Genomic DNA, 23,531 nt, shown 5'->3' on the forward strand with positions numbered 1-23,531 from the left:
AGCTCCGTCTGTTTTATTTCTGGATCTTCAACTCCGAGTATGATTCTGCTATCTATATCTTTGTACCTCCGGCTCTGACTGTGGTTTTGACAGTTATAATTCCGTACTCCTGTTCTTGACTATGATTTTATTTGTTACATTTCCGCTTTACATACTCGGTACATTTTCCGTACTGACCCCCTGTTCTTCGGGGGCTGCGTTACATGCCCGCAGGTACAGACGTTCCTTTTGATACGCCACCAGCTTAGGACACCTGTTCCACTACTTGGGAGTGCTCTTGTTGATCCGGAGCTTATATTTTGGTATATATCTTCCGTTGTTTTCATCTTTTGTACATATGGTCATCTGGGGTACGGCGGGGCCCTGTCCCGTCATATGATTCTGTTATGTCTGTTAGAGGCCTGTAGACATGTTTGTGGGTTGTGGGTTGTCACTGTTCTGGTAGGTACGTGTGAGATTGCGACTTAAGTGACCTGCCTGCTATGATAGCCTTAACGGCTTATGTCTAAGTCTATGTATATATATATTTTGTGCGATGTATCCTGTATCCGTATGAATCTGTGTATGTCTAATTTGATTAACTGGTTAGTACGCTAACTCTGTCAGGTAGATACGTATGGGTGCCCAGTTAGGACACCAGTCGCGACCCACGGGGCTGGGTCGTGACAATATATATATATATATATATATATATATATATATATATATATATATAGTGCAAATTAATAATGTCCAAAAAAAAAAGTGCACTCCATATTAAAAAATCAAACAATATTCATGTAATTTCCAAAGTATCTCATTAAGTCAATAATGATGGATTCATTCCCACGTGCGTATCAATCCATTAGTGGGAGCAAATGAAATTGCTTTTCTTCAAAAAGTTAAGTAGTCAAACCATACAGTTAATTACTTTTTTATTTTTATTCTTACTCTAATAAATGTGAAAAGAGATTAATGTCGTAAAAAGATATATCAAATGGAGATCAAATAATGAATAAGGTAAATTAATCAAATTATAATTCTAATCGACGTTTTCTTAAAAAATCATGCAAAAGACAACATGACAAGTAAAATGAGCTAAACCGAGAATATTTACCAAAAATTAAAAAATAGTATTTCTTCGTTTAAATAGAAAATCAATTTCTACTTTGTTTCTCTTTAAACATGTAAAATTAATTTAATAATTTGAATTAGAATTATCCAAATCAAAATTTGATAAAAAATAATAAGTATTTTACACCTTTAAATTAATCGAATTAAAATTGAAAGTATCAACTGATGCTTAAATATTGTTATTGTTTTATCTCAAAGAGAGGAAAATAGTTTCCTTTTAAACAAGTCTTCTCTTTTAAAAAATATTAATAAATTTGCCGATTTTTTATTCGTAGCAAACATTAATATAATAAAATTTTAGATACGGAGCACAAACTACAATGTTATATTAATTGTGTTTTAAACATAATATATACTCTATATATAAATATATAATCACTATTCAAAGACAACTACATACACATGGATGCACTATAATCTAAAGTGTTGGGCCCGTCTAGTATATATATAAACACGAATATAAATATAGTTTGACCAAAATATTCTTTAAATATTGTAAGATTTTTATATCCTTAATTATTTCACTACTGTAGACAAGAATATACAATGAAATGTCACAATTGGAATAGTGCATGTTAGGATTAAAAAAGGAAAAATTTCAATAATGTACAATCTAGCATACAATATTACATTTGCGTAACCATGTTTTTTAGATTACACCCCGCATAGCCACTTTTTCACAATATACAACACATCTAGAGTAGATAATGTATCAACCTTATATAAAAGTGTATAATAATGTATAGAGTGTATAATAATGTATAAGAGGTGTTTAAATCCAAGAGAATTCAATTGTATACAACATTTTTTTCAATTGTAGTGAGGGTACAAATATACAGCATGCTTTTGAAGTGGGGCTACAAATTGGGCCATTTCGGGTAATTTTACAAACATTGGCTATTTCGGGTAATTATTTTTTCTAAATAGTCATAGAGGGTTATTTTCCCTTAAAAATTGTAGTAGACGAGGAAATTCATTCACCATACTAAACTCTAATGTTAGTATCTAATTAAACGTCAATTGCTATTTCTCATAATTTGTTTTTCTTGTATACAGTTTTTTATTAAATCAATATGCACGTGTAACGCTCGTCTATTAAAACTAGTAACCATAGATGCAACAACAAGAATTTAAAGCATTTTTGTTAACAAGAAAAAACTTGGGTAACAAATTGTCTTTATTTAAAACATTGCATATTTTGTGACAAAACTTTGTTGTCACTAATTAGTAGATTTATTAGAGACAATAAAATAATCGTCACTAGTTGTTTATATTATTAGTGACAAAAACTAAGGTCACAATTAAATGTTAAATTTTGTCGCTAAAGCTTACAACATTTAACTACAAACTCTAATTTGTCGCTCTTGTAACAATGTACTTTTTGTGACAAAACTTTTTCGTCCCTAAAAGTGAACTATATTTAAGACAACTAATAATTTGTCACAAATTGGATACATTATTAGTGACAAAATAATGTGTCACTGGTTACTTAAAATTCGTGGCTATATTGCTAAAAAAATGGCGCCAACTTATTTTTTGGTGGGAAACTTTAGTGGACAAAATATTTGCTACGAATTTTTGTGTTTCGTCACTAAAATGATGTGGCTCATAGATTTGAAGACAAAATGTAATTTTTGTCACAAAAAGTGAACAATTAGTGACGAATATTGCATCGTAGCTAATAATTTCGTAGCTAAATATCACATTTGTTGTAGTGGCGTGTCCATAAACCACGTATACAAATTCAACTGTACCGTTTTATGGGTAAACAAATATCAATATTGTATAAATATGCAAAATATTACTTTGTTAATTTGCTTGGATATCTCGAAACAATGTTTATGTTTTTTAGTTGATCGATAATAACTAAATGACAAGAAAAGATAAGTAGCACGAATGTAAATATGAGATTTTTAATTTCTGGATATTCATGATTATGACATGAGAAGTACGTACTAAGGATTAACATAATGTTATCATTTTGCCTGTTTAACTCAAACCAACATTGTTTGCATGTACCTTCGTTTGGCTCAACAAACGAAACACTTCATAACAGATGTTTTGAATATACTAATGCTGCTAAATGCATTACACTAAACTCTGTGCACCAAAAAAAATATAGAGAGATTAATCTATTCATGAACTGACTAGAACTCTCATCCACTTAATTTGTCGTTGCGAGTTTATTACTTTCTCTCCATTCCATTAATTATTGTGTTAGGATTAAACTATTTTATATTTGTATTTAAAGTTTGACTTTTTTTTTTATTATTTTTGTATTTAACTTTTGACTAGTTCAACTTTGGCGAAATATCCTCAAGGCCTTTTGCAACAAAGACCATGTAACGAAAAATGAGGAATTAATTTGTGATGGTGATTTACTTTAGTAAGAAATGGATGTGCGCAAGTTGCGAAATTATGTGTTCAATGTTAATCACAAGTAGTAGTATTTAAACAACAATTGACAAGTGAAAAGAAACGTACCTTTCATCGTTGTTGTCTCTTTGAGACCGAGCCCTAAGCTAAAATTATAAAACTTCTTGTTGTCGCGGCCGGTCAATAAAGGGCCAGAACCCGTACAGAGTTAAGGGTTCGACCCTTGACCATCGTAACAACAACAGGAAGGTTAAAAAAAAAAATTATATAAAAAATATCAGAATAAAAAAAAAATTATAAAAGAAACACAGAGATGGGAGGACCTAAGTTAAAGTATTCGTTCTTCTTTCTATTTATCACTTTTTGTACAATAATACCGAGCCTAATGGCTCATATTGGTGACTTCGACGAGGTATGGAGGAGGAGAGCCGAAGAAGCAAAAGAGTATGCCCGTCAGATTTACGAGCCCCACCCTGAAAATGTCACACTTGCATTTAACCAAAAACTTCGCGAGTAAGTAAATTTCCTGTTTTCTCTTTGGAATCGAATTTAGAATTTAGATTCAATGAATCCAAAATGTATATTGTCTATAACTCTATATGCACAATATGTGGGTTTTTTTTTTTTTGCATATAAACTGTGCATATATTTGATTTATCAAAAATAATGCATGCAATTAAATTCGTCAACTTTATATCCGCCTCTATTATATTTTCCACGTGTTTTGTGGATCTTATAATTCTTTTGAAAATGAAAAGGTAATTATTTTCTTCACTATGATCCTAAAAGTCCATATTGTAGGGTCATTTTGAGTTTTGGCCTTTTGGGATGACAATTTATAAAAGCATCACAAAGTCAAGAGAAAAAGGAATATCCAGCATTCTTCATTCTTCATGTTGCTAATTTCAACTATATTTACAAGATCACATGTACAGAGGGGGAATGATATAACAAATGTACCTACAAAATGAGCTTTGAGGACAATGAAGAATAAGTTATTTTGTTTATTGATACCCCTCCTTTGTGTGCAATGAAATGTTTTATTTCAGAGAAACAACTTCACTAGAAATGTTCTCGTATATAATATGGTGCATAATTAATACAGTAGTATAGAGTATTATCTTTTGTAGAAAAAATATTTACATTATGAGTTGCATTAAATTACAGCACAATGAAGGAATTAAGGCAAGTTAAACATAGCAATAGCACAAGGAGAGGGCTAGGGACCAAAAAGTACGATGGACCTTGCACGGTCACAAATCCAATTGATAGGTGCTGGAGATGTGACCCTAATTGGGCAGACAATAGGAAAAGACTAGCAGATTGTGCAATGGGCTTTGGATCCAAGGCCACTGGTGGAAAAGACGGTGAATTCTATGTTGTCACTGATAATTCTGATGATTATACCGATCCAAAACCAGGAACTCTTCGTCATGCTGTTATCCAGAAGGAGCCATTGTGGATCATATTTAAAAAGGGTATGACCATTAGGTAAGTCACATCAATGTCCGAAGTACTTCAAGTGAAATAATAATTTTTACTCATAAATTTAAATAAGCTTTTTAAATACAATTCAACTTCAAAACGCTCATTTATTTCAATGTCACTCAAATTGTCTCCAGGTTGCACCAGGAGATGATCATGCAGAGTGACAAGACCATCGATGCTCGTGGGGCTAATGTTCACATTGCTAAAGGTGCTGGCATAACCCTCCAGTATATCAAGAACGTGATCATCCACGGACTTCACATTCATGACATTGTTGAGGGAAATGGTGGGATGGTTCGGGATGCAGTGGACCATATTGGAATACGTACGAAAAGTGATGGAGATGGCATTTCAATCTTCGGCGCGTCCAATATATGGATTGATCATGTCTCTATGAAGAGTTGCTACGATGGGCTGATCGACGCTGTTGAAGGATCCACTGGTATCACAATATCCAATGGACATTTCACTGATCACAATGAGGTGATGTTGTTTGGTGCAAGTGACAGTTCTTCCATAGATCAAGTTATGCAAATCACATTAGCTTTCAATCATTTTGGGAAGAGATTGGTACAGAGAATGCCAAGGTGTCGATGGGGATATATCCATGTTGTTAACAATGACTATACTCACTGGAATATGTATGCCATTGGTGGCAGCATGCATCCCACTATCATTACCCAGGGTAATCGTTTTATTGCTCCTCCAGACATCTTCAAGAAGCAGGTAATCAAACTCTACATTCTTTGTTTGCTTATTTGTTTGTCTAAAACTTTATTTTGTATTTGTAATTTGAGGGGTTAATAAGGATATATAAGCTATACACTACAAGTTATAAGTCAGAAAAAGGTGAGAATGACGTCAGTCATCACGCCCATCATGTCTTGAGCGGTACACATATACTCGCTACTATGATCGGTACAAAGGGAGGGCAAAGCTTGACCTTCATCTTTAGCCCTTCACATGATTCTCTCTCAAAAGAAGAGGGATATGAATTTGCCGAAGTAAGGAGCCCTTTGGTGCTTAGCGTGGGAGTAACTTCACTTGGGAAAGAAAAAAGAAAGGGCAATTACCTGTATCCCAAAAAAGAGTTGCTCTAGATTTTGCGCGCACACTTTCTCCTGAGCTATCCAACAACTAATGTTATTACTGAAAAGGGAGCCATGAGAGAAAATCGAATTTTTACACACTATTAGGATATTTTAACCGATTATAGTAGGTTATATTTGTATTTTCAAGTTACTATTACTAAATTACGATAACTATAGATTTATATGTTAAAATGATGGTACAAGAAAACTGTGTATTACTATCATTTGTACTGAATTTTGAATGTGTACACATAGGTAACAAAGAGGGAGTACAACCCAGAATCAGTGTGGATGCAATGGACATGGAGATCAGAGGGAAATCTATTCATGAATGGTGCATACTTCACTGAATCTGGAGATCCAGATTGGTCACAGAAACACAAAGATCTTTATGATGGAATATCAGCTGCCCCAGCAGAAGAAGTCACTTGGATTACTAGGTTTGCAGGTGCACTTGGCTGCAAAGAAGAACAACCTTGTTAGAAAATAAAAACAATTTATTTTCTAACATCTTAAGATAGCAAATAACGGTGAAGTCGGAGAATGCTACAATTTTTTGTATGTATCTATCGAGATAACTATTTTGTAAATTAATTTTTTTCTTGGGAGTAAAAGAGCTATAAATGTTGATTACCTTTAATGTTTTGCTCATAGCGGCAAGCTTTCATTTTGTGTACATATGTTGTGCAGCCGTTGGCAGTTTTGTAATCAATGTTTTGGTTCTCTAATAAATGGAAAAGCATACATTTTTACATTCATCGTGCATTTAATTTTGTATGTTCAAGGAGTTTAATTATGAGTTTCAATTTTTGCACTATCAGGCTAAGTCGACTTATAATAATAGGTAGCTTTTTATAGCAAACTTGATATATTAATCTCTTCTTTTAATAAGATTTCTTTTAATCAATTCAATTCACGTCTTGTGGTGATGGGGTAATTATGAGTTTCAATTTTTGCACTATCAGGCTAAGTCGACTTATAATAATAGGTAGCTTTTTATGACAAACTTGATATATTAATCTCTTCTTTTAATAAGATTTCTTTTAATCAATTCAATTCACATCCTGTGGTGATGGGGATTTGACACCGACCCCTAACTTATTTATTTTTATAAATCAAGAAAAAGAGTATAAAAAAGGAGGGGAACATAACAACCTAAACCTCCCAAACCAACATAATAAAAAGAAAAAAATGACAAAGACGCGCGATATCTGACCTTACCGGTACATAAAACGAAACAATGGATCAAGATAGCTCCGTGGTATATGTTATGAGCCAAGGATCAGTCTGTCCTTACCTTTATACCTAGCTCATCATATAGACCCAGGAGAAACAACAAAAATACCTTGCGCTATACATTGAAATCTTGTTCAAAAAAATTCTTGACGACTATGTCATAAATTAGGAACCTGCATCCTATTTGTGGTATGTAGTGGCCAATCACCTGTTTGGGGAGATTCATTGATTTGGCAAATTGTTGAAATTAAGAAGAATTGAACTCAAGCAATTGAAACAACCATTGATGAGCAAGTTAAGCTCTTGACCTAGTTCTAGATGAAGAACAGAGAAGAGAGAGTGAATCAAATCTGTGTGAAACCAACTGATTTCATTTGTGTGTATCATGCTCATTATACATAGATACAAGGATGAGCGTAACCAACAGAAGGTTCTCACCCTGTCCCAGAAAGCAAAATGCTTAGTTGTGTACATCTGGCCAATCTAACTAACTACTAAAATATCTATCAACTAACCGACTCTTCTCTAAGCTAACTAACTGTATAAATAGCTACCTAATCTAATCTTCACCTAATAATCTCAACACCTCCCCCCCCCCCCCCCCCCAACCTCCCTCAAGTTGGAAGTGATGGTATCACTACCAACTTGCCAAGTAAGGTGTGATGTTTGACACTACGGAGAGCTTTGGTAAGAATATCAGTCAGTTGTGCATTAGTGGAGATGTAGTGCAAGTCAATAAGTCCATCTTGTAGTTTATCTCTAACAAAGTGGCAATCTACCTCAATATGCTTTGTTCTTTCAAAGAACACAGGATTGTATGTATGTGAATAGTTGTTTGATTATCACAGAACACTGAGATGGGTCTGGTGAAAACAACAGTCAACTCATCAAGCAATATGTCCAACCAAACTAGTTCCCAACAACTTTTCTAACAGATCTGTACTCAGCCTCGACTGAGGATGGTGAAATAGTGGTTTGCTTCTTTGATTTCCAACTGATGGGACTCTCACCAAGAAACATAATGTATCCGCTCACTGACCTCCTCGAATCTGGGCAAGTAGCCCAGTCTGAGTCACAATAAGCTAAAAACTTTGTAGTTTTGACTGTTGGACAGGAAAATACCCAAAGTAGGATCAACTTTGAAATATCTCAAGACATGAAAGGATGCCTTGTAATGTGGCTCCTTAGGATCTTGCATGAACTGACTAAGGTGTTGGACACTATAAGAAATGTCCAATCTGGTATTAGTGAGGAAATTGAGTTTCCCAACCAATTTTCTATAAGAAGTAGGATCTAACAGCAATTTACCCTCAGCAGCCTTTAGCTTCACAATTGTGTCTAGTGGAGAAGAAACTGTGGTGTAATTCAAGCAGTCATGCTCTTAGAGTAAATCCGTAGCAACCTTCCTTTGTGAAATCAATATGCCATTGTCCCTATATAGAACTTCTAACCCCAGAAAATAATGCAATTGTCCCAAATCCTTGATCTTGAATTTGTTGTGCAGAAATTGCTTCAATGATTGAATTTCTACTATGTCAGTCCCATTAAAGATCACATCATCAACATAAACAACAATAAATATAATGGACTGACCATTCTTCTTATAAAACAAAGAGTAGTTACTGACAGAATGTGTAAACCCCTTTGAGCTCAAGGATGCTGCTAACTTATCATACCATTGCCTACTGGCTTGTTTCAGGCCATAAAGAGACTTCCTAAACTTGCAAATAAGTCTTGCATTTTCAACAAGCAACCCCTGTGGAGCTTCCATAAAGACTTCCTCATGCAAATCCCCATGGAGGAATGCATTATTGACATCCAATTGGCATAGTTTCCAGCCTCTCTTGACAGCTAGACTGAGCAAAGTTCTTATGGTGGTCATCTTAACCACTTGAGAGAAAGTCTCAGTGTAGTCAATCCCATGTCATTGAGCGCATCCCTTAAGTCAATCCCATGTCATTGAGCGCATCCCTTAACTACAAGTCTTGCCTTGAATAATTTCACACTTCCACATGCCTTATGTTTTACCTTATAAACTCATTTACCAACTTTTGCCCTCTTCCCAGCAGGTAAAGGGACTAAGTCCTAAGTGTGATTGGCATACAATGCTTCAAACCCCTGTGTCATTGCAGCTTGCCAAGAAGGATCTGAAACTGCCACTTCATAAGAGGATGGTTCACAATCAAGATATATGTTCCTCATTACCTGCTGACTGTTAGGACTAAATGAAGTGAAAGAAGCATGAGTGAGAGAATGGAGAGGATCTGATGTAGAAGAGGAAGGTGGACTAGAGGTTTGTGGTGATTGGAGGTTAGATAGTTTGTAGTTATAGGCATGTGTGATATGAGGTCTATATGATCTCCTAGGTTCAACTAGAGGTTGGTGAGTGGTGATAGGAACTAGAATATCTACAGGTGGTGCTATAGGGTCAGTCAAAGGAGGTGTTGAATCAGGTTCATGTGGATTCATAGGTGTTGCTTCAGGATTGGATACAGAGTCATGTGTAAATAAATAAACTGATTGAATTAGCTCTAGATGACTTGTATTAAGATTGCTTGTAACATGATTCAATTTGTTAAAATTATCATTCATCATTTTTACAATAGAAGGACAAGTGGGATGAGCTGTAGACATAGAAAAAGGAAATATACTTTCATAAAATATTACATCTCTAGAAAAATGCATTCTTTTTGTGGTCAAATCCAAGACCTTGTAACCTTTGGAGCCAAAAGAATATCCTACAAAAATGTGTGGGATGGCTCTAGGTTCAATTTTGTCCTTGTGACTTTTGAGAGTGGTAGGAAAGCAAAGGCAACCAAATGTCTTTAGGTGTGGATAGTTTGGTTTGTTTTGATATAAGAGTTCATATGGACACGTGTTTTTCAATACCGTAGAAAACAATCTATTTATCAAATATGTAGTTGTTAGTATACATTCCCCACCAATATTTGATAGGTAGTTTGGATTGGTACAAAAGGTCCCTTGCTATCTCAAAAAGTGTTTGTGCTTTCTTTCCACCACACTATTTTGTTGTGATGTGTATGGGCAAGTTGTTTGGTGGACAATCCCCTTTTATTGAAAGAATTGTATTGCTTCAGTGTTTACAAACTCTAGGCCATAATCAGATCTAACAGTTTTGATGGTAGGAAAACTTATTTTCTATGAGAGAAAGAAAAGCTTTACTAGCCTGAAGAGCATTGCTCTTACAGCTCATTAGATGTGTCCAGGTTGATCTGCTAAATTCATCAACCAAGGTAAGAAAGTACTTATAGTTGTCATAAGTGGAAACATGATATGGTCCCCATACATCTACATGTAAAAGGTCAAAAAAGCTGTGTTGGTTGAGTTTTTCTGAGGAAATGACAATCTAGCCTGCCTGGCCGTGGGACAAATAGAGCATAGAAATGGTTCTTTGGGAGTAACAGTAGGTAAAGAGGATATTTCTTTCATCCTCACAAAGGGTACATGTCCTAATCTTTGATGCCATAAAAGATCAGCATTGTTTCATGAGATGCAAAAAGGTCAACATTACTTTCATGAGATGCAGAAGATAAGCAAGGATGCAAAGCAGAACAAGTTCCTTTATTAGCAGAATATGATCTATTTACAATATCAAGTGAAAGTGGTGATGATGGAACTTGTTTATGACACAGAGAAGAACAAGTAAATGACGGAGACAAAGTGGGAACAGAAGATGAAAGACTACATCTAGATGATGACTGGTGTTGTTGGGTTGTCATTGTGACAGCTTGAGTAGACATAATATAGACCATTTCTGGCCCTACCAATCTCCAGAGGCCTCTTCAGAGAAGCGGCATCCATGACACAAGAGAAAGTTCTGAAACAAACAATACTTTGGAGTTAGACACACAAACAGTGAATTGATGTAAGATTAAATTTGAAGCTAGACACAAACAATACTTTATACAAAGTTAATGTTGGACTAAGATAGATATTGACAATTTCTGTTACTTTGACTTTATATCCATTAGGTAAGGTTACCAAGAAACGGTAAGGTAAGGTTGGAATATTGATCAGTAAGGTTTTGTTGTATGTCATGTGGTTTGTAGTGCTAGAGTCTATTATCCAAGAATCAGTAGATAATGTCTAACACACACAAGAGAGTTCACCAATCTTAGTCATGGAAGAGTAGCAAGATATTATACCTGCAAATTTCATTGCTCCACTAGTGAGGTTGTTGTTTGCATCATGTCCTGCATTTCCAAGCTAAAAGTTGTTATTAAGGAAATTCAGCAGTTGATTGCATTATTCTTCGGTTAGGTTCTGTACATCTTGGTTATTGTTCTGGCAATTGTCCTGGCCTCTCTGGTTAAATTCATTATTCTTCTTATCACTGACTTCATTGTATCCACCATGTACATTAGTAACAGATCCCACATTCTTCCCATTGGTGAACTTGAAGCCTTGAGGGTATCCATGCAACCAGTAGCACTTATCTTTAGTGTATCCAGGCCTCTTACGATGGTCACAAAATTGTTGAGTCTTGTCATGGTTATACCCTCCTCTATAAGTCCAAGAGCTACTTGCTCGAAACTGATTTCCAGATCCAGATCCACTTGCTCCATATTGGTTTGTAAATTGGTTGTGGCTTTGTTTACTGTATTGACTTTGTTTGTTAGTTTGATAATTTGTCTTGAAACCTGCATTAGGTGCTCCATGAGCGTTTAGGGATGTGGATTCCAAGGCCAACTGGTTCCTAGGTTTAGCCTGTCTTTTTTCCTCTTGGACTAGGATAGAAAATGCTTGTGCAATATTTGGTAATGGATTCATCATTAAGATTACCCCCCCCCCCCCCCCCCCCCAACAGTTATATATACTTTATTCAATCCCATGAGGAATTGGATTAGGCTTCTATCTTGCTCAGCCTTGAGCATTCTAGCTTTAGCACTACAAGTGCACTGGCAAGTGCAAGTTCTGTGTAAGCTTAGAGCATTTAATTCCTCCCAAAGTTTCTTCATCCTGTTGTAGTAGTTAGTAATATCAAGGTTACCTTATGAAAGATCATTGATTTCCTTCTGCAATTGGTATACTTTTGCACCATTTGTTTGATCATATCTGTCTTCCTGCTCTTGCCAAAGTTCCTTAGCATTGTTCACATACTGACTATATGTTAAGTCCCTTGGGAGTGAGTTCGAAATCCATGAGGTTACAATATATTCATCATACCTCTCCCAATTTCCGAGAGAAGGTGAATCCCCCAGCTGGTCTTACATATTTCCCATTGATGAAGCCTATTTTATTTTTGACTGAAAGTGCGCTAAGCATTCTCTTCTAAGACACTAGGAAGCAGTGTAGTACCTGCAGTTTCAGATGGATGTATGTACGGAGAATTTGTTGAATCGCGTGTTTCCTCATTTGTTTGATGTGTTTGATTTCTTTGTTCCGGTGCCATGATAGGTGAATTTTGAAGAAATTCGACAATGGATACACAATCAGTGAAAGAGGAACTAGGATCGTAATCGCAAGAACTGCAAAATTGGATCTGAACTAAGGCAGTAGAACCCTATGCACATTGAACTTGAACTAGAGCTGTAAAACTACAAATTGAATCGAATTGTAATGACACAATCTGCAATTGAGTTGAATTAGTAATACATGAAATACAGATTAACTTGAATCGATGAATAAGTTGCGATTGCAACTTCGCAAACTCGAAGAAAAATTTTGTCAAAAAGGGAGAGAGTAAAAAACAAATCAGTAATCAAAGAAACTGAGAGTAGGATCATGAGATAAGTTCTGATACCATGATGAAACTAAGAAGAACTGAACATAAACAATTGAAACGGCCATTGATGAGCAAGTTAAGCTCTTGACCTAGTTCTAGATGAAGAACAGAGAAGAGAGAGTGAATCAAATCTATGCGAAACCAACTGATTTCAAGTCTCGTCATGCTCATTATATAAGGATACAAGGATGAGAGAAAGTAAAATACTTAGTTGTGTACAGCTGCCCAATCTAACTAACTAAAATATATATCAACTAACTGACTCTTCTCTAAACTAACTAACTCACTCTTGCACAACAACTAACTAACATCAGGCACATTATTTGTTTCCACGAGATGAGATATTTATCTAGAAACTAAATACATCAGTATAGGATAATAGTTAACTAACTTTGTTACTAGTTCAAATCTAAATTAAGAGGTACATTTAGGGTGCTATCTTACCTTCGGAGTATCGATCCATAGGCATATATAGTGATACCTCTTTGTCGACTGAGTTTTCATCGTTTGTCATGGTAGTCACGTGGTGCAGTTGAGATTCTTATGAGAGACTATGTCAGTGTCTATAGAAACTCCTCACTATAGTACATTATGTTCATTTTGTACTATGTTTCAAGCATAAATGCACATTACATTTTTTGTTAAAAAAAATATAATTTTTCTTTTAGAATTGATCTTCATGATTTTTCTGACTTGTATCACATTGCATTATGTTTTCTTAAGTCTCTATTTCAATCATTTTGTCAGAGATCTATGATGCTCAGTGAATACCTATCACGTACTCAAGTTTCCTTTTACATGTTGCCAGTTTAAAGGTACAGGCACATCAGGTGACACATGAATTTAGTGACTCCCACATTCCAATCTATACTTGGTGAACTCGCTATAATTCTAGAGGAATGTTCCGGTTATATTCTTATATTTGATAGTAAAGGTTCCATGATACACTGTGGAAGAGTATATAGTTCATGAGTCTTTATATTATATGCACACATGCATGTGATGAGATCCACACTTTATATAAGACATAAGAATCATACTTGAAGTGTACCATTTAAATTTTAGCTAATGAGCCTCATGTTACATATATGACAAACATGAATGATTGTATCAACCTCGTTATAAGCTTTTGCGCTTTAAATTGTGTTTTGACACTTCCTAGATGTTGTTTTTTTACCCTTTGAGACTTACTAGGATGGCGGGTTGGTAGCCAAGCGGTTCGGATGAGTTTTTGGCAAAGAGTCATTTTTTTCACAGTAAAATTACTGTCAGCTAGTGTGTTCCATTTAGGGCCATATGGTCGCATTTGCGAAACGAAGCACTAGATAGGACTGCACAAAAGCGAGCTAGGGACGATAATTGTGAGGGTTAGTCAACGATTGACTTTCCGCAATTGTGATGGTGGTCGGCCAACTTTACCTTTGCTTTTGCAAAGTGGAGCCCGAAATTGTGGTGTCGCAATTACGATGGAGGGTTCCGCAATTGCTACATTTTAGTAGATATAAATAACTTAAAATTCGAGACAATAACTATTTTTAGCAAATTTAAGGAGAAAAGCTCTCGATTTTTGGATCTGAATTGGTGGATGTTCAACCTAAAATCTGGATAACGATTCCTTATACCAATCTAGTAATTATACTTTAATATCATCGAATTTTGAGCCATGGCATCATGCTATTCTAGAATTTAAAATTGGGGATTCTTAACCTAACCTAAAATTAGGGAATAATCGATTTAACCTAGCAATTGGTATCAAAATGTGATTTTGATTATTGAATTAAACTCCGTAGCTTATGGGTAACGCGTCCATGTAATCAATTTCGTATTTCGGACCATTGACCCGAGGGATGGTTTGAGCTCACTAAGAGTTTACTTTGACCTTGAGGCATCCTAAAATTATAATTTTGGTTTCACTAGACTAATTTGGACCCGTTATTGATGAATTTGAATAGATTGAGGCCGACGGAGTTTGGTTGAGGTGATTTTGGCATTTCGAAATAAGATTTGGCCATCGGATTCCAGGAAAGTGAGACTTTAACTCTAAATTTGCTTGCTTTTATCCACAAAACACGATGTATGAGCTACTTGCATGCATTTAAACCACCTGGTTCATCTGAGTGCTTCGAGCGGATCAGACAGGCAACCTATGCTCTATAGCAGTTCTAGTGGAAATAGCAAATTATATGTCATATCCACTTGCATTATTTGTATTCATGACTCCAGCTTAGTTGTTTTATTTGTATTTTATTTATATACGTGTACTACTATTGTTATTGCTCTGTATGCATTACCAACGATTTTCTAAAGACTTTCCCAAGGTAGGATGGGGGAGCGAGTCGATGATCTAGGTCTTCTAGAATGAGGGTGATTTGGCTGCAGGGCAGTGACTCCAACATCATCTCAGGAGAGGTGAGCCACTATTAGACCATGGAGGCAACTTCTTCCAGTTTAGCAAACTTTAGTACGTACTTTTTCATTTTGAGTTGAGTCATACTTTGTATTCAGGTATTGTAGCTCCATGACTCAATCTATTTTGGGTTGTACAGGCAGATTATGTTATCATGTTTTACAATTCTATCCTTATTATCTATTGAAATAGTACTAATTGTACTTGTTTCTTCATTATTCATCGTTAATCGCATGTATTAGGTTAGAGGGTTTGCCTTATAGGTAGTGGCTCGTCAGGTGCACTACGAGGCTTAGGTGCTAGATTGGGGTCGTGACAAAATTTTCATAAAGTACAACATGTACTTACATGCTTATGAGTAGATACATTTAAAAGTCGGTTCGCTCGGGGAAGGTTAAAGGCAAATGGGGTGCCAATTACTCTCATCCTAGAATTTGGTGCATGACATATATGTTTTAATCTTGTGGATAGCATTTAGTTGATTCATTGATTCGCTTTTAGCTTTCTGCTTCGACCTCCAAGATACTATTCTGTAGTTTAAGTTACAAAAACTAAATGATAAATCAGTAGCGAAAAGAGTGGGTCTATGGCCTATGCCACTTTTTAAGTTGGGATGTTTTGGTTAAATATTATTTTCGCATCAAAAAATGACCAAACTTCCATAGTTTTTAAATAATGACTTACTGTTAGATAGCAATTATGAGAGTAATTATTACAAGTATCTATTTCATGGGTTAATTTTGTCACTCATATTTACTGACAATAAATACCTTTTTTGTATTAGACTTCAAATGCTCATAGCATGTACCTAGTAAGTCTGTAAGTGTCAGTTCTTAATTAACGTTACAAAATCAACATTGCACATTTATTAGTTTAATTATTTATTTGTTTGTTCACTTATCCTACTGCAGCACCAGCTCCATTACTACTAATGGCTAGAAAAAAGAAATTTTTAAATACTTGCCTAATCGCCCAAAAGGAAGTACCAAACTGGTCCTTGCCTTACTTTGTAAGTAGTATTTTTATATTCGAGGTATGTTAGGTCTATAAAATCAGATAATTTTTCATATCAAACTTGATATGATAATTAGAAAAGCAGAGCAATAGCTATTATAATCAATTAAATATATTCATAATAGGAAAAAAACTCAAATATGTCATCGAACTATCACAAAGAGTCTATTCATGTCAATCGTTAATAGTTGGGCATAAAAATGCCACCTTCATGACACAATTGATTCATTCATGCCACTAACCACTAACGGAGCCCTACTACTATCAGATTTTGCCACGTGGCGTTATCTAAACCCTTCATTACTTACATGGCCCCACCCCTCTCACCTCCTTTTACGAGTGGCATATGTGAGCCATTTCGTTAAATTCAGTGATATATTTGAGTTTTTTCCCAATCCCTTATAACGTCCCAACTGCTATGAACACTCCAAATTTCACCTAAAAAGACACACACACTCTTAATCCACACACTCATATGTACTTGGACACCTAGCTACACCTCATTAGTGTACTCTCTTTTAAACTCGTCTTTTAAAAAAAATGTCCTTTTCCCAAGCCACCATCACGTCCCAACCACTGTAACACCCGAAATTCTACCGTGAAAGCACATACATACTCTTAATTCACACACTCATATGTACTTTCGTTACCCAGCTATACCTTATTAGTGTACTCTCTTTTAATCTAGTCTTTTTGTTTTCTTAAGCAAATTTTATGTCCTTTTCCCAAGCCATCACCACGTCCCAACTACTGCAATACCCCAAATTCTGCGACGAAAACACATACATTCTCTTAATTCACACACTTATATGTACTTCTCATCCCAACTACACTTTCATTAGTGTACTCTCTTTTAAAAGTCTGCTCCAGTTCCCTTACAAAACTTTCGTTATTGGGTTAGCCATACACTTCACATGTTTCTAGCGATTCACATGGCATCATAAAATGATACAAGTCTTGGATAAGAATTTCTTTCGTTAGTTAAGCCACCTTTTTCTAAAAAGGATTGTAGTAATTCTGGGTTGACACTATTTGGAATGGCTCTCTCATATTGAGAAATTCTGTCTAATGGCATTCCATCACAGAATCCATTGACAGCTGCATAAATTACTAGAATTTGTTTTTCAATTGGCAGTGGTGCATATTGTGGTTGTTTCGGTATGTATGAATGGCTTGGAGGGAGATCTTTCATATCTTTCGAGATCCACCCTACAATATGGGGTAAAACCAAAATAAGTGATTTTTAAAATCGATCAATTCCGATTTTCTCTTTTTCTCTTGATTCTTTTCCGATCGAGATGTATAGATCCTGTTCATGGATTAACGAAAATGTGCAAAAGCTTTATTTGCCTTTGCCATTCCATAAGTCTCTTCCTTTTTGCGTATGGCATCGCCACTCCCTTTGGCGGCATCCTTTAATTCGGAACTTAATTTCAAAGCCCTATTTCGACCTGGACGTTTTCGAGATGCCGCTAATAACCAATGAATGGAAAACGTAAGTACAAGAGGACAAGAATGAGAAGAGGCGAGTCGCTAGAATGGGCCAGGTGGGATGGGGGCGCAGTCGAGCGTGCAAAGGCACAAGTCCAGCAGCGTATCTGAACTGAAATGTAAAAAAGCATGGAAAAGCAAATGTCGGCTTTTCTTTTTGCTAACGATCCCAAAGATTCTATCATCGAACATCGAATTCTTGGGCGCTCCTTTCTCTTTCTAAGCTGCTCTCGCTAACAGGGAATCTAGTCCAACAAGGTCCATGTGGAAAGACCTTGCTAATGAATCTTTTAAAGAGCTAAAAAATACGTGAAAATTGAGAATGATGTAGCATAAGTTTGATTCATAATTCAATTAAATTAGAGAGTATAGTTTCTCCAAATAATTTAATAATGTTGTTACTATGAGGGACAAGCTTGTCCTTATAAGTTTGTTTCATAAAATTAAATTTATTACATAAAATTTGAAAAGGGGAGGTTTATATAGAAATATAATTCTAAAAGGTTGAATGGCATGCGCATCAATGATAAAAAGAAAAATAACTTAAGTCAGTTTTATTACCCAAGAGAGTCATGTATTATAAGGGATTAGGAAAATGCTCAAATATATCACTAAACTTAACGAAACGGCTCACATATGTCACTCGTAAAGGGGGTGAGAGGGTTGGAGGCTGGTAAGTAACGAAGGGTTTAAATAATGCCACGTGGCAAAATCTAATATTATTGAGGCTCTGTCAGTGGTTAGTGGCACGAATGAACAAAATGTGTCACGGCGTTGGCATTTATGCCCAACAATTAACGAGTGGCATGGATAGACTATTTCTCATAGTTCGATGACATATTTGAATTATTACCCTTGAGAATATAAAAATTCTCGTATTGTATGTGTGTATAAATTAAACTCCTTATTTTCTTAAGGCTATACTTCCGCGAGGCCAATAGTTGACGAATGATAAACCATGTATACCGCTCCATATTTCAAGTAATGGCCAAAATCTTCCGCATTATCAGTATATAAGGAACAATGTTCTGTGAACGAAAAAAAGCAAAAAGAGGAACGAATAATGTGGCTTGCTTAGAAATAATCCTGATTTTAGATTATTTTTTTTACAAAACTTTTTTAAGGGCTGGTCTTTTAAGACCACATAGTGGTGGAAAGGATTTACCTTGCACCATCTACCTTCAACAGCCCAGCAAACAAACAATAACCCCACTAACATTTCAAGATTACCAAAAGAAAAAATGGACTCCTACATATCAAATTTCAATTTACTCGTTGTCCTCATTCTCCTTGTATTTGTCGCAATAGGGTCAGCAGACAACGCTCCAAGAAGGAAACTCGGGGATAAGAAATACAAAGGCCCATGCATGGCCATAAATGCTATTGACAAGTGTTGGCGATGCGACCCTAATTGGGCCGATGATCGCCAGAAAATGGCCGACTGCGCAATGGGCTTTGGCACCAATGCGATGGGAGGAAAGTCGGGCCCATACTACATCGTCACAGATCCTTCTGATGACGATGTTGTCGATCCTAAGCCCGGAACTCTCCGATTCGGCGTGATCCAAAAGGGTCCCTTGTGGATCACATTTGCCAAAAACATGAAAATTAAATTAAGTAGGGAACTTATTGTGAGTAGCAATAAAACAATTGATGGACGTGGAGTTAATGTTCACATAGCAAATGGAGCTGGCATTAAAATACAATGTGCATCACATGTTATTATCTCTAACCTTCGTATTCACAATATAGTACCTACCCCGGGTGGCTTGCTTAGGGAGTCCGAGGACCACATTGGCCTAAGGAGCGGAGATGAAGGTAATGTAAACTCGACCATCTCGTCTAAATATTTAACCAGAATATCTAAAGATTCCTCTAAACTTGATGCATTTTATTTAAATCTCTCTTAAATTATATATGGTCCTAATTATCCTCTGTACCTAACTTATTTATGATCGTTACCCCCTCAAATAATAACTGGTCCTAATTATTCCCTACACTTGGTTTTTCTATAATCTTTACCCCCTAAAAAAAATGATAAAAGAAGGAAAAATTGGTAGCTATAATTTGATGAAGGAATAGAGAAGATATATAGGACAAAAGGAAATAGTTGTTGGAATGGCTAAATGTAAAAGGAAATGGTATTTTAGATTTTTTACACATCCAATTAATATGATGTGACTATTATTTTGCACCCTCACGAGCCAAACATCACTTGAAATCACTTAGATTATAGAACAGTCAAGCACAAAGGGTAATTAGGACCACTTATTGTTTGAGGGGGTAACGATAATAAGAAAATAGGGGTTAATTCAGATCAAGCATAATTTTAGAGAGATCTGAATAAAACGCATCAAGTTTGGAGGTCCTTAGATATTCTGCTAAAATTTACGTAGCTGAATTGTTAGAGTGAACACATTTTTTAATTACTTACTTTATATTATGTCTCAACAGGTGATGCCATCAGTATCTTCAATTCTCGTGATATATGGATTGACCACATCTCTATGTCCCGTGCAACCGATGGTCTTATCGACGCTGTTGCTGATTCCACTAATATTACCATATCCAACTGCCACTTTACTGACCATGAAAAAGTAATGTTGTTTGGTGCTGATGATCATAATGAAGTTGACAAGGAAATGAAAATTACATTAGCATATAACCATTTTGGAAAGAGGTTGGATCAAAGGATGCCTAGATGCAGATTTGGATTTTTCCATTTGGTGAACAATGACTACACCCATTGGGAAAGGTACGAATTATTGAACTGTGTAACTATCTCATTATTTAAAAGTATAAATTGTTGTGTTAAACTATGTGATTATAGGGATCTTTTCAGTTTTGGCTCATCGGCTGAAATTAATTATGGGTGCTAGCCTAAATATATAAAGCATATAAATTGTTTATCTATAAAAGTACAATAATATATCCAGTGTAATCTCACAAGTGGAGTCTCGGGAGGGTAGTGTGTTCGCAGGTCTTGCACCTACCTTGTGGAGGTAGATAAGTTATTTCCAGTGGACCCTCGGCTCAAAAGAACATTTCAAAGCAGTTTTAGAAAAAGAAAATATGAAAGTGAGGAAGTCATGGCAAATAATAATGAAAGCATTACGTATCATGCTGAAAGAAATGGACAGTAATAACAGCTAAATACTAATATGGTAACTAAAGTATAGGAAACAACAGATAGTAACAGAATAATACTAATACTACTGGTGTGTATATTTATGTAGATTATATGTATATTAATACTTCACATACAAAACGTATATATTTGTTGGCGGTTATATTTCCGACCAGTCCAAAAACATAATTTTCCCTAATTATATTATATCGTTACAGGTATGCTATTGGGGGGAGCAGCGGAGCAACCATCATCAGCCAGGGCAACAGATTTATTGCTGTGGATAAATTGTTGGTGAAAGAGGTGACATATAGAGAAAAAAGTACTTCAAGTGTGGAAGAATGGATGAAATGGACATGGATATCAGATGGCGATGATATGGAAAATGGTGCTACATTTACACCATCTGGTGACCAACATTTACTTGACAAAATTGATCATCTCAATTTGATTAAACCAGAACCATCTTCGTTAGTTGGAAAACTTACTAAGTTTTCTGGTGCTTTGGCTTGCAAAATTGGATGTAAATGCTAAAAAACATTTTTCAGATTATTATTAGTGAACCCCTACTCGCCAAACGGACAAATAGAAAAGCAAAGAGGATTATTATGTCATATTTCTTAGTATTTCTTTTGGTAATGGGGGTGACAAAGAGGATTATTATGTAACATTTAATTCGCCATATAAAGCAATGATAATTCTCTGCTCTCTTAATCTCTTGTTGAAATCCTATTTACATACAGATATGTCTCTCTTCCACTTCTTGCTTTGTTTTGGTTTTATTGTCGTTCCTTCGAGGACCTAAAAACCCCTTTACTTTTAGTTTTCGAGCTAATTTTTTTTTTTAATTTAAAAACTCTGTTATACAAGTTGAAACATATTTTGTTACAAATAAGCAGTGGTTACAACACTGCACATCCATAATTTAAGATCTTAGATTCAGCTCCGGCTGTTGTATGCAATCTCAATATAATAAACAAGTTATAGACTATTTTGATGACAAATCCTCTTCAGCAAAGAGTTATAGACTATATGTTGCTAGAATCCTCTAAAAATTGTCGTTGTGTTCGTGTCCTAGAAACATGCATTATTTGGAAGATCCGATATCAAGTGAAGTAACATTTTAGAGGATCCGAATAACATAATTTTAGACGGCCACACCACTTCATGTTAGAAATATTAGAAATAGTAATGGTAACATAGAATTATATGGACAATGCAATGAGAGAAACCAGCTAATAATAATATGGTTTTAAGAGTTGCGATTGGGAAAACCATTTTTCTACTATATAGAAGAGTGGACATGCCTGTGAATTCAATTCGAAGGGGCATTTTTGGAATTTGATAGTTTGTCTACTTTAGGCCTGTTGTTCTCAATAGCATTATGTGTGTACTTTTTTCTATTTGGACGAAAATACGGGACCATTTTAATTTGTTTATCCGTATCCTCTTTAAAGAATTGTAATCAAGTACATCTTTTAAGAAATGTGGGTCCCAAAATTTTCATCTCTTCCACGGTGACTTTCAAAAACTGAGTATTGTGGCCTCTAAGCAATACTGTAGATTTGTATTTATTTTTAGTTTAAAGAATTATTGCACGCTATTATGGTATCCACTGTGAGATTTCACTGGGTATGTTGTTGTTGTTGTTGTTGTTGTTGTTGTTGTATTATGGTGTCCACTTTCTCATACCAATTCACTAATTTATTATATTTTACACATGATATCTTTATAATTACAGGGGAAGTCTATACAAATACAACATTTTAAAAACTAAATGCATCTATTTATTACATTTTAGTGGATCAATTTTTGTTTGGGACGGAAGGAGTTTTGTATTAAGCTGACATCAAAAGATGTAACACATGTTATCCATAAATTTCTAAAAATAAATGATGGAATATCCAATAAAACCGTTAGAAAAACAACGCAATAAGAGAAAGTGAATACTTTGATCTACCAACAAAAAGATCTTCATGTGTGCTCATGTGATATTCCCTCCATTTCAAAATAAGTGGTGCTTTTAGCATGGTTACATCCTTTACAAAATTACTCATTCCTAAAAAGTAAGATGTATTTTTACTAACTTATGCTTAAATACCTTGAAAAAGATGTAGCTCTTTAGTTTTAAATGAGTGTAAAATTGGAAGAACATCATTAATGCCTTCTTGATTATGTGAAATACCACTTATTTTGAAACAAAATGTATGTAAAACATCACTTATTTTGAAACAAAATGAAAAGGTAAAAACATCACTTATTTTGAGATGAAGAGAATATCATTGAGCCCGTGCTTGCACGGGCTAATCCCATCTATAGGTAGAGAAACACCGGTTAGAATAATTTTATAAAATTAATTTATAGTTTGAAATAAATATTTTATTAACAGACTTAATTTTTAAAAGTTACAACTAGTTAAAAGTTGTGATGAATAAGGAATAA

At 35.2% G+C, this 23,531-nt stretch overlaps 2 protein-coding genes across 2 annotated transcripts; both read left to right on the forward strand.

Annotated features, from left to right (window-relative positions):
- Window positions 1-3,593: 3,593 nt before the first annotated feature.
- LOC132619355 (probable pectate lyase P59) lies at window positions 3,594-6,824 on the forward strand. Its single transcript, XM_060334287.1, has 4 exons — window positions 3,594-4,002; window positions 4,657-4,980; window positions 5,112-5,703; window positions 6,324-6,824. Exons 1-4 carry the CDS (start codon window positions 3,803-3,805, stop codon window positions 6,549-6,551), a joined length of 1,344 nt encoding a protein of 447 aa, XP_060190270.1. The 5' UTR covers window positions 3,594-3,802; the 3' UTR covers window positions 6,552-6,824.
- A 12,185-nt stretch (window positions 6,825-19,009) lies between these two features.
- Window positions 19,010-21,808, forward strand: LOC132617519 (probable pectate lyase P56). Its single transcript, XM_060332531.1, has 3 exons — window positions 19,010-19,780; window positions 20,417-20,717; window positions 21,308-21,808. The coding sequence occupies exons 1-3, from the start codon at window positions 19,204-19,206 to the stop codon at window positions 21,621-21,623; spliced, it is 1,194 nt and encodes a 397-aa protein (XP_060188514.1). The 5' UTR covers window positions 19,010-19,203; the 3' UTR covers window positions 21,624-21,808.
- Window positions 21,809-23,531: the final 1,723 nt, after the last annotated feature.

The sequence above is a fragment of the Lycium barbarum genome, chromosome 11 (assembly GCF_019175385.1).
Source record: "Lycium barbarum isolate Lr01 chromosome 11, ASM1917538v2, whole genome shotgun sequence".
Lineage (NCBI taxonomy): Eukaryota > Viridiplantae > Streptophyta > Magnoliopsida > Solanales > Solanaceae > Lycium > Lycium barbarum.

What these genes read in the sequence shown, in the direction of transcription:
- LOC132619355 (XM_060334287.1), top strand. Translation starts at nt 3,803, where the DNA reads ATGGGAGGACCTAAGTTAAAGTATTCGTTCTTCTTTCTATTTATCACT. An exon ending in TTTAACCAAAAACTTCGCGA is followed by an intron (nt 4,003 to 4,656) that starts GTAAGTAAATTT and finishes ATTAAATTACAG; the next exon opens with CACAATGAAGGAATTAAGGC. An exon ending in AAAAAGGGTATGACCATTAG is followed by an intron (nt 4,981 to 5,111) that starts GTAAGTCACATC and finishes AATTGTCTCCAG; the next exon opens with GTTGCACCAGGAGATGATCA.
- LOC132617519 (XM_060332531.1), top strand. Translation starts at nt 19,204, where the DNA reads ATGGACTCCTACATATCAAATTTCAATTTACTCGTTGTCCTCATTCTC. An exon ending in CCTAAGGAGCGGAGATGAAG is followed by an intron (nt 19,781 to 20,416) that starts GTAATGTAAACT and finishes ATGTCTCAACAG; the next exon opens with GTGATGCCATCAGTATCTTC. An exon ending in GACTACACCCATTGGGAAAG is followed by an intron (nt 20,718 to 21,307) that starts GTACGAATTATT and finishes ATATCGTTACAG; the next exon opens with GTATGCTATTGGGGGGAGCA.